This window comes from Chanodichthys erythropterus, chromosome 2 (assembly GCF_024489055.1).
Source record: "Chanodichthys erythropterus isolate Z2021 chromosome 2, ASM2448905v1, whole genome shotgun sequence".
Lineage (NCBI taxonomy): Eukaryota > Metazoa > Chordata > Actinopteri > Cypriniformes > Xenocyprididae > Chanodichthys > Chanodichthys erythropterus.
Genome location: NC_090222.1, coordinates 31,982,413 through 31,993,830, shown reverse-complemented (window position 1 = coordinate 31,993,830; position 11,418 = coordinate 31,982,413). Strand labels below are relative to the sequence as shown.

General features: G+C 36.7%; 1 protein-coding gene across 3 annotated transcripts; it reads left to right on the top strand.

Moving 5' to 3' along the window:
• psmc4 (proteasome 26S subunit, ATPase 4) lies at nt 1-9,192 on the top strand. Of its 3 annotated transcripts, none has more exons than XM_067409953.1 (4): nt 1-109; nt 7,447-8,050; nt 8,736-8,791; nt 8,893-9,192. In XM_067409953.1, exons 2-4 carry the CDS (start codon nt 7,453-7,455, stop codon nt 9,004-9,006), a joined length of 768 nt encoding a protein of 255 aa, XP_067266054.1. In that variant the 5' UTR covers nt 1-109; nt 7,447-7,452; the 3' UTR covers nt 9,007-9,192. The 3 variants fall into 3 exon arrangements, with proteins under 3 accessions (XP_067266054.1, XP_067266051.1, XP_067266043.1); XM_067409950.1 differs by having other exon boundaries at nt 7-109; nt 5,502-8,050; XM_067409942.1 differs by having other exon boundaries at nt 7-8,050.
• The last annotated feature ends 2,226 nt before the right edge of the window (nt 9,193-11,418 follow it).

Sequence of the window (11,418 nt, the reverse complement as noted above, 5' to 3'; positions counted from 1 at the left end):
GGCGCTTTCAACTCCGACAGGACAACAGTCGGAGTCGACGAAGTCAAACAAATAGGCAGTTACGGAATATCTGGGCGAATAGTCCACCAAACTGTCCGAGTTTAAGCAGGTAAGTTTTAAGTCTAAAATCAAGATCTTTCCCCCCCTCATTTGTCCTCTGTTGAAGTGTAATTTTGCCACCGTTTGGATGGTTAGTGAGTATGTGAGAAGCCCCAGTTGTGCTAGCCTGCTGTAGCTAACTGCACTAACTCTGACGGTGGGCTGCTCAGCATCGTTTCCTCTCAAATTGAGGGCTGAAACAACACCATGTTTATGGCAAACGACTTTTTTTTTCTTTTTACAGGCGCTCTAATAACGCCTACATCATCACCCTCAGCGGCTATAGTGTGTCATTATCCAGCTGTGACTGTTAAACAATTATCACGACATAACTGTCACCTAATCTATATTTATCTTGATACATATTCATGTCTATTAGAGATCGACAGCGATTATTAGATTATCGCTTAGATTTTTAAATGTCATAAGTTGTACTTTTATCAAAAATTACTTAACGATCAATAAACTACATAAATAATAATTTATTTTGATTATTATCATTTATGTTGTTATTGATGGAAATATAAGACTTTACAAGAAGGTTCCTCCGCTAACAAGAACTAACCATAAACTGTTGTATTTTTATTAAGATTAATAAATACTTTATTAGGTGCACTGAAAGGAATAATATTAATATACATCATCTGTGCACGAGGTAGGGCCTTAAAAACATCAGCCAATTGTTTACGCGATCATCGCGTAAACGATTGGCCCTCTGGCTTGTCAATCACTGCCATGACGTTCCTTGTGACGCCTGTTTTACACATAATCCGTATGCGTTGCGTTTTTTTTTTTTTTTTTACACACCCATGTTAACGGATTAGAGCGTTCACACTGCACGCGGTTGCGGTCCGTCATTGCGTTCCAGGAGCGGTGCATCTGCAGCAGTGCAGCGATCGTTTACGTACCGAGTCTATTTTTGCTGTGCTGCAAGTGCACAGATTGTGTGTGGGCAAAATGAACATGGATTGACCTGAAATTGTAAAAAAAAAAAAGAAATTATGCACATTTAAACTACTTTGTACATTTACATTACATAAAGATTTTTTTTTTTTAATGATTTAACACCATGCCAGCAACAAGCTATATGCATGCCAAAAGGAAACATTTCAATTTCACAGTTCAGTTGTATCATTTCAAAACAATTATTTTATTTTTAAAAAATGAACAGTGTTTACTTGCATAATGCAATCAGATATGTTGGAGGGAAACTCGCATCCCAGCAGGCAACGACGTGACAGGCGGACCTAAACCAACCTATTCAAAAACAAGGTGACATTGATGACACTCGTCTCATCATTGAGGTGGAAAAACATAAAATTCTGTATGACCCGCAGAATGTATTGTACAAAGATTTGAATGCGAAGTTAAAGGCATGGGAAGCAGTTTCGTCGGCTGTTGGTGTCGACAGTAAGTTTTCATATCTTTGTGTCATGTTTACGTGTACTAAACTACTCCAGCAACTGTCAATATATAAGCGTAATGAATATAACATTAGGCTACGCACTGCAAACGTGTGCTGTGTGAAAGCACAATGGCCGCTTCCTGCTTCAGCAACACATACGCACGGCATACGGACCGCACACGCACTGCAGACCGATTATGTGTGAAACAGGCGTGAGAGACCCTGGTGTCAAAAGTTTTCACATTCAATGCTCAAGTAGAAGTATAGATACTAGGGTTTAAAAATACTTCTGTAGAAGTTGAAGTATCAACTCAAGCTTTTTACTCAAGTAAAAGTGTAAAAGTACTGGTTTCAAAACTACTTAAAGTATAAAAGGAAAAGTAATGTAAGGAAAAAAAATGCCATTAAGGACAAAAGCTTAGGCTGTGTCACAGGGGTCTATTGTGCACTCCACCTCCTCAAAATGTCATCAATAACCTTTATTGGGATGTAAATGTACATCCAAGCTTAAATGCAGGAATCTGTGAGGGCAACAGACAAGAAAAATGTGGGTAGTTTTGGTGTACCCAGGGCAGGCTTAGTAACAATCAGGGCTTGACATTAACACCCGCCAAAGAGTTCAGCTGTTTCAGTTCACACCGCACCGACAAACGCCAACAAACTCGTCTGTTGGAGTTTATTGGATAGGTGTTGGCGTTGGTTGTTTAATCAGCGTTTGTTTGGTCGCCTGAGCTTCCAACAAACGGCAACAAACTATTGGTGTGTTCCAAATGGGATATATCGCCCTCCGAAGGGCACTTCGGAGTGAAAACAATCATGGCCGCCGTATTGAAGGGTCGTTCCAAATTGAAGTGTTCAAAACTCGCCACTTTAAAGAGCCCTTCGGAATTAAGGATTTCAAAGGGTACAACTGATGGACACTTCAGGCCCCCATGATCCTTTGCACAGTGAAGTTGTTTGTCGTCACAGAATGGGTACAGGAGGCTCGAAGTTAGATTTTACCTATATATGAATGTATAGTATTTTTCTATACTGTAAAATTTATACGAGTTAGATTTGGTACATTAATATGGTCAAAACGACATTGTACTTCAATAAAAATACTTTACAACTCCCTTTACCAGTCCATTCAAACGTTTCAAATACATAGACACAATATACCTTATGGTGCGATAAACCAAAAATAAATAAATAAACTAACGTTAAACAAAGGGCGCTGCTTGCGCAATCTATCCTCCTTGATTGTCTCGTTAAGATGACGCAGAAGTGCGTTCCAAAAAAGGAGTGAAGGGTGTAGGACGCAGGGCCTGACGTAATCTGACCTGGCCATGAACCGTTGCCATGACGATGAGGCAAGTCTCCGGCAAAGACAGCTGTTTGATCGCGCCCGCGCCTCACGCGCACACAACAAAGCACTGGAAATGTGACACCGCAGCTTGTTCGTTATAAAAAATAAAATAGTTTAAAAAAAAAAAACATATAAAAGGAACAATAGTCTGTAGTGCAATCCGTGTCATTCAGCAAGAGCACTGCTCCACTTCACTGAAAGAGAGAGGTATACCATGAGAGCAATGCAGGTTTACCTTCAGTTTCATTTTATATTAATTAGTTTTGGCTTGTTTAGCTACATGGTTGTATATGATTATGGGTCACATAAATAAAAAGGGTCACGCTAAAAAAAAAGTTTAAAAACCGATGTATACGCTATTTATTCAAACATCTCTATACCGAACTACCTAACGTTAGCTTAATTTGCGGAGGACGAAGAGAAGGCACCCGTTTGATAGCCTAAATGAGCCAGTGGTGGGGAAATAATAACTTTTAAGAAATAATCTTTTTCGAGTAACGACCCCCAGCACTGTCGTCCTTGCTGGAGTGTGATGTGATTTGTGACGTGCAGATGCGCTGGATCGCGTACAACCCAATAGTGTGTCAGAATGGTATATGTTTATTCTCATCCAACCACAATCACATTCACTCTATCCAGATGGCGCGATTTATCTGGATAGTTGTTTTTTTTTTGTTTTTTTTTGTTTTTTTCAAGCCGGAATGAAAACAAGCCGAAATTAAATAGTAAAGAGTAACTAAAGAGTAACGAGGCTATTTTTAAAATGTAAGGAGTAGAAAGTACAGATAATTGCATGAAAATGTAAGGAGTAGAAGTAAAAAGTCGTCTGAAAAATAATTACTCCAGTAAAGTATAGATACTAGGGGTGTAACGGTATACAAAACTCACGGTTCGGTACGTACCTCGGTTTTGAAGTCACGGTTCGGTACAGTTTTCGGTACAGCAGGTGGAGAGAAAACTAAACATAAAATTGCTTTTTTTTTATTATTAAACAGAGGTTTACTGAACAAATTGTGTTTTTGTCTTTAAATATATTAAATTAAATTAAAACTAAAAGTTTCTTAAGGATAAAAAAAAATGATATCTGCTAATGCTATAAACTATGTAGGGAGCCCTAACTTGAAAGAAGCCCAAACTATTAGCCTAAACTCAATTGCTTTTTATTTTTAGATAAAATTATCAACACTCAAATAACAAATTGTATGCAAACCTGTAAGCTGCACCTAAGGCAGTTTTTGCATTAACTTCTAAATGTTTTTACTCCAATTCGTTGTTGAAATATAATCATTTCTACACAGTGGCTGTTATTTTCACATCAGATTTATTTAAACATACATTAAATAGCCTAATCAGGATATCACTAAAAGATTAAGTAAAATAATGAAGATATTGGCTAATACAGTGCATATATTAAGCGAAAGAGTTCATTTCTCTAGCGAACTAACAAGCTGTGAACACTGAATGGCTTTTCTGAGGTAAATGCATCATGACATATTGTTGAATACGGACGCTTTCATTGATGTCTTTCCACCGTTGAAACACTGAATGAGCGATTACATGAGATATGACCGTTCAGTAAGTTGTACTGAATCTTGCAACATACCTTCAGATGTTCTTTCATGTTTATTCTGTAACTAGTATTAAGGAGGAAGAGATGAACACATTCACTTGCGCTCCGCGCTCGCGCTGCCGGTTGAACTGAGGCGCCTGTACAGTGATCTGTCACCCCACATCAAAGCACGTCAAAATGGCATTTTCTGTTTAAACTTCATGATTTCGTGGACAGAATTTGAAGGATGACACTTTGTTTCTTATCGAAAGTAACAAAACGCAGAGCTTATTGCGGTTATTGGTGGTGAATATTGGTTGCAATGTAATGCTTCGGTACACACGTGCACCGTACCGAAAGCCCTGTACCGAAACGGTTCGGTACAAATACGTGTACCGTTACACCCCTAATAGATACCCGAAATTTCTACTTAAGTAAGGTAACGAAGTATTTGTACTTCGTTACTTGACACCTCTGGTGAGAGACGTGCGCGGCTGCGCGCTCCAGTAACTTTCCACACTCTACAGGCGCCGCATGCAGTGTTTTTGTCAGGAGACAGGAGTAACAACTGCAGATTATGAGTTACATGCGGTGAGTCCAACATAATGAATCCACTAACACGACACAGAGAATGCCGGTGGTAAACACTCGTGTTCCAATACTCGTGGCACGAGTTTTGGGAGGCGTTCCCTTGAAATGAGCTGTGAAGAAGGGGGGTTGTTTTTACGCATGCGCTCATTTAAAAAACTAACAGTCTTTGGTTTCTCAGTCGACGAAAAGATCCTTTTTTGCACCTTTAACGAATGGGAACTTATTGTAAAGTGTTACCCAATACATTAATTACTTTACTTAAGTACTTTTTGTTGTTTTGCTTTTTACTTTTACAACCAAATTTACCTCATACAACAAAACCTAAAGAACAGCAGAAATAAAAAAAACAATTTAAAAAAATCAGTAATTATCTAAAAATGATATTAGTCTATTTACATTATGAGTGTTGTTATATTATTCGCCTGAGTCTAATGTCTGTGTAGATTTCCATCACTACAAAATATAATACATGCTTACTTCTTTTTTTTTTCCTTTTTTTTCTTATTCAGCATTTTGCTTAGTGCTGGTGAACTGGTTCATTTGCATTTCTTCAGGTAAATCTGGTATTTGGTTTCTCAATATTGTGGAACATAATGTCACCCAATCTAAAGTAAAGACAGAACAACAGTTTCTGTAATTCAGGTCCTATAAACATTAGTAACAATGGATAAGAAGAGTGTCATCTGTTACGTCATCTGTTATTGTCATATGTTAACGTCTGGAGCAGCACACAGACTTTATGCAGGTAAGCAAGCAAGGAAAATAGTGAAAAATGGCAGATAGAGCAATAATTACTGACATGATCCATAATTTCATGATATTTTCAGTGATATTTGTAAATTGTCTTTCTACATTTTTAGCGTGTTGCTAATGTACTGTTAAATGTGGTTAAAGTTACCATTGTTTCACGGAGACGAGAGCGGTCGCTATTTTCATTATTAAACACTTGCGGTCTATATAATTCATAAACACAACTTCATTCTTTGTAATTCTCCCCAACAGTGTAGCATTAGCCGTTAGCCATGGAGCACTATGAAACTCATTCAGAATCAAATGTAAACATCCAAATAAATACTATGCTTACTACATCTGATATGCAGCATGACAAACACTCTGTAAAGATCCATTTTGAGGGTTATATTAGCTGTGTGAACTTTTTTTATGCAGTGTATTATAGAGTTGCGAGCTTGGGGGCAGGGAGCGCAAGCATTTAAAGGGGACATGAGCTGAATCGGCGCATATTTAATGATGCTCCAAAATAGGCAGTTAAACATTTGAATAACAAAAAATCTATGGGGTATTTTAAGCTGAAACTTCACAGTCACTTTCAGGGGACACCTTAGACTTATATCATATCTTGTGAAAAAATGGCACCCTTTAAAAAACAAAACAAAACAACAACAACAAAAAAAACCCTGTTCTGCAGGTTATCCTGACAGCTCTGTTTTCACCTTTTGCCATGCAAATTCATAGTATTTTGCAATGCAGAAAGGTTTTGCCTAAATTATTGGTTGATAGTTTGGCAGAACAGTTTAGGTAAATGTCACAGTGAGTAGATTAAATTAGTCTGTTTAAACACTTCTTGGAAAACATCATGAAGAATGAAATGTCTTTAAGTGAGAGGAAGAGGTGATTTATACTGCGATAAGGAGACTTATGAATTCTTGATATTTGTGCTCCATTGTAGGTGATTTATGAACTGCTTAAGGAGTCGACAGATTTGTTAGAAAGAGAGGTGTTTTTTTTATTTTTTATTTTTTTTATAATTTTTTTTTAAAATTTTATTTCATCATCTTACCAGGTAGGAACGTTGGTTATTCACTGGTGAAAGCTGTTGTCTAGTCCTGTTTTATTGCACACTTAAGCTATTCCTGATAATAAATGGCTGTGCTTTGTTTTCCTGTGTGATACCATGACTTTTTTTAATGCATTGACGTTTTTAGTCCCCCTGGATCTTATCGCTTGGTTACAGATCCAAGCAGCAGGTTGTTCTTCTTGCTCTCTAGGCTTTGTTCTCCCTGTAGCTTTGAGGAGTTATAGGTCACAAAGTAGGAAAAAGCAGCGAAATCCACAATGGGTCAGTGGAATACAGTATCTCACAGAAGTGAGTACACCCCTCACATTTTTGTAAATATTTTATTTAATCTTTTCATGTGACAACACTGAAGAAACAACACTTTGCTACAATGTAAAGTAGTTAGTGTACAGCTTGTATAACAGTGTAAAGTTGCTGTCTCTCAAAATAAGTCAACACACAGCCATTAATGTCTAAACCACTGGCCACGAAAGTGAGTACACCCCTAAGTGAAAATGTCCAAATTGGACCCAATTAGCCATTTTCTCTCCCCGGTGTCATGTGACTTGTTAGTGTTACAAGGTGTCAGGTGTGAATGGGGAGCAGGTGTGTTAAATTTGGTGTTATTGCTCTCACTCTCTCATACTGGTCACTGGAAGTTCAACATGGCACCTCATGGCAAAGAACTCTCTGAGGAACTGAAAAAAAGAATTGCTGCTCTACATAAAGATGGCATCGGCTATAAGAAGATTGCCAAGACCCTGAAACTGAGCTGCAGCACGGTGGCCAAGACCATACAGCGGTGTAACAGGACAGGTTCCACTCAGAACAGGCCTCGCCATGGTCGACCAAAGAAGTTGAGTGCACGTGCTCAGCGTCATATCCAGAGGTTGTGTTTGGGAAATAGACACATGAGTGCTGCCAGCATTGCTGCAGAGGTTGAAGGGGTGGGGGGTCAGCGTGTCAGTGCTCAGACCATACGCCGCACACTGCATCAAATTGGTCTGCATGGCTGTCGTCCCAGAAGGAAGCCTCTTCTAAAGATGATGCACAAGAAAGCCTGCAAACAGTTTGCTGAAGACAAGCAGACTAAGGAAATGGATTACTGGAACATGGCTGACACACTGGACCCAGCCCTTTTGCACCCAGGTAGACTGGACTGTAAGATTGAGTTTCCTCTGCCTGACCGTCGACAGAAACGTCTGGTGCTCACCACCATTACCAGCAAGATGAACCTCTCTGAAGAGGTTGATCTGGAGGACTGTATCCTCTTGTCCCTAAATGAAGTTATCATTATGAATATGATTATATTTAATCATTTAGAAGAAGAAATTAGAAAAACAATGCATGAGAGTAAAAGAAAAAAATTCACAAAATACACAAGTTTGGAGCCGGTAAAAAAAAAAAAAACTTGAAAAATTAATACTTTTAATCAGCAAGGATGTTATAAATCAAAATGAACAGTAAAGACATTTTATAATATTGCAAAAATTGATTTTCTTCTTTTGAATATTCTTTTGAACTTTCTATTCATCAAAGTGCCCTAAAAAAAATTGAACGCAGTTTTCACCAAAATATTAAGCAGCACAACTGTTTTTTACATTCTTGAGCACCAAATCAGCATATTACAATGATTTCTGAAGTATCATGTGACACTGAAGACTGGAGTAATGATGCTGAAAATTCAGCTTTGCATTCACAGGAATAAATTTACTTTTTTTGTTATAATATTTCATTTTATTACCCTTTTTTTTTTTTTTTTTTTTAATTTATTTTTATTGAATAAAGGAAGCCTTGGAGAGCATAAGAGACTTCTTTCAAAAACATAAAAAACAAATCTTACTGACCCCAAAATTTTGAATGGTATTGTTTCTTGTATTAGAAGACTGTTATATGTGACCGTCAAGACCAAATAAATGTTTTATAATTGCCCTTAACCAAAATGCAGATGTTGCAAGGCCAGACAAAATCTCTGATGCAGATATCAACTCCATTTGCCAGGAGGTGAGTTAGAAGCACTATATATTAATTTAAAAAAAGTTTTTAGTTGTGATCTACATTTCTTCATCTTTTTTTGACCAATCTTGTTTCTTTTGTGTTTACAGGCTGGCATGCTGGCTGTGCGTGAAAACCGTTACATTGTGCTGGCAAAGGACTTCGAGAAAGCTTACAAGACTGTTATCAAGAAAGACGAGCAGGAACACGAGTTCTACAAGTAGATACTCAACTAGATATCAGCATTAGCTTTTACCCTGTTTGTTTCAGCCTTTATTTGTACGTACAGTGTAATGTTGAGGACATAACACTTGATTTAAACCTTCAGGGTTTACACTGCTTGTACTGGGACTTTGATTTCACAGGATTGTTTCAGATTTACATTATATAAAATATGGATGGAAAACAAACATACACATCTTGTAAGCATTTTATGTATTCTGATTAATGAAGAAAGACCTTCTCAAAAACAGCCATTAAACTTTTTTCTGTAATGACTCTAAATAAACATGTTTTTGATAACAGCCCTAATGTATGCTGGCAGGTAATAGTTTCAGTGTGTTTCAGCACAGAAATTAAAGGGAGTTAGGAAGAACTTTCATATTTGACAGCTAGACAAACACTGTCTCAGAAAACCACCAAAGACCGAATGAATATGGGAAGTTTGACTTAGAAGTGGTTCAGCAGAGTTGTGTCTGGTGATGAATCACGATAAAACAAGAGTTGCATGGTGATGCACCAGAGCGGTGTCTTTGAGGATCTGTTGAGAACTATAATAATGAATACGTCTCTACCATAGTGAAGCATGGAGGAAGATATCATGATGTGGGGAGCCTTTTCAGCTGAACAGTGGGGGGTTCACTGTGAAAAGTCGTTATCTAAAGAGGAACAATCTGACGTTATTTTTCAACAAGACAATGCTCTTGCCCAAATTGCAAAGACCACCAATAAGTCCATCAGGCTCATGTTTTGCACATACTGTCTGAAGTGAAGGTTATTTGATAAGTTATCAGCAATACTTTAAATCGATTATGATTCCTGAAAAAATCCTGAAACAGCAAAAATCATGTAATACGTATAAATATTGGACCATTGTAGAAATTAATATACCAAACTGCATATAGACTGTGCTGACAGCACTGATTAGACTTACAAATTGTAGTCCATTACTGAATACAAAATTGAAAGTTGTAGTTAGTAACGTAATTTTTTACACATTTTAGGTAATATAATCTGATTCTTTCTTTTTTTTTAATCAAACAAAAAAGAATTAGAGTGAATCAATGAATTATGTATAATTTACTGCCATTTTGTGAATATTAAGTAGTCATGTAATCAGCAAAAAAAGTACCTAGTCTGATTATGAGTATTTGAACACATTATATAATCGAATTAATAATTAGTTAATTATTGATCATTTAACTTTTGGAATCTGACTATGTAATCCAGATTACATATAATAATTTACTACCCAGCACTGCATATAAACCAGTGTTATTTTGGTGTAATTCAGATACTTTTATAGTTTTTATTAAGATTTTGATTTATTTTTTATTTTTATATTTTCTGTTTTCATTTTAATGTTAGTTGAAGTTTTAATTATTTATTTAAATGTCTATAGTTTTAGTATATTAAGTCAAACGAAAATGAGGAATGTGGCAACTAGTTGAAATAAAATACGTTTTTTATATATTAATTCAGTAACAATTTTTTATGGTTTTAGTTTTAATGTCAGTTAACTATAATAACCCTTATATAGATTGCAATTAAATCCCTATTTCAAACAAAACCTAATTTCTTTATTTTGAACCGCAAGTTGAAATATTTCAGTCTCAATTTGTATTACTGGCTTTCACCACAAGATGGAGTTCGATAATAAATAATATGTGCATTGACCCTCTCAGTATTGTGCAATGAGGTTCTCCTATCAGTATGTATGACTGCCACTTGTAGGCTAATCAATCATCCATTGTCCTGTACATCCATGTTTTTTGTTGTTGTTGATACAAACAGGTTCAACAGGCCTGGACAGTTGTAGGACAGAGCTATGAAAGAGTATCTGTTGTGTTGCCGCCTATGCCCCTAACCACAAAGCTCTGCTCTCTTATGTCATCTAAAAACATCTAAAATTGGCATTTAAGTGTATTTTAATTAATGGAATTAATTTGGAATGACTACTCTGCTTTAGGCTCAGTGCTGTTGCACTTCATTCATAATTACTTTGTTTGCTACTGCTTTTATCAGTTGGCTAAAGAACTTTATTATATGCCACTCATTATAGGCATGTTGGATTATGCTCTTACCTGCACTTTATGTCAAACTAATATGTATGCGTCATGGCCTTTGACTGTGGCAGTGACTTTGCTGCACCTTAATTTTCCATAAAGGAATGATGTCAAATAAATTACCCATTAATGATTATCTATAGTTCAGAATGAAGTAGAAGTTTTCAGGGGGAATAACTCTGACAACACAATCTTTTATGAACGGTGCTGGTGTAAGAGCTATAGTTGAGTAACACCATCAGTTTAGCCACAATTAGAAGTGAGCTACAGGGATGAAATCACAATAATACATGATCATCCTGAGGTGACAGTTAAGTTCTAGTAGGACTGCTTTATATTAATGTACTATGA

Coding starts and splice junctions, on each gene's coding strand:
- psmc4 (XM_067409950.1), top strand. CDS start 7,303: ATGTCCAAATTGGACCCAATTAGCCATTTTCTCTCCCCGGTGTCATGT. Junction 8,051..8,735: donor AGAGGTTGATCTGGAGGACT/GTATCCTCTTGT, acceptor ACCAAAATGCAG/ATGTTGCAAGGCCAGACAAA. Junction 8,792..8,892: donor TCAACTCCATTTGCCAGGAG/GTGAGTTAGAAG, acceptor TTGTGTTTACAG/GCTGGCATGCTGGCTGTGCG.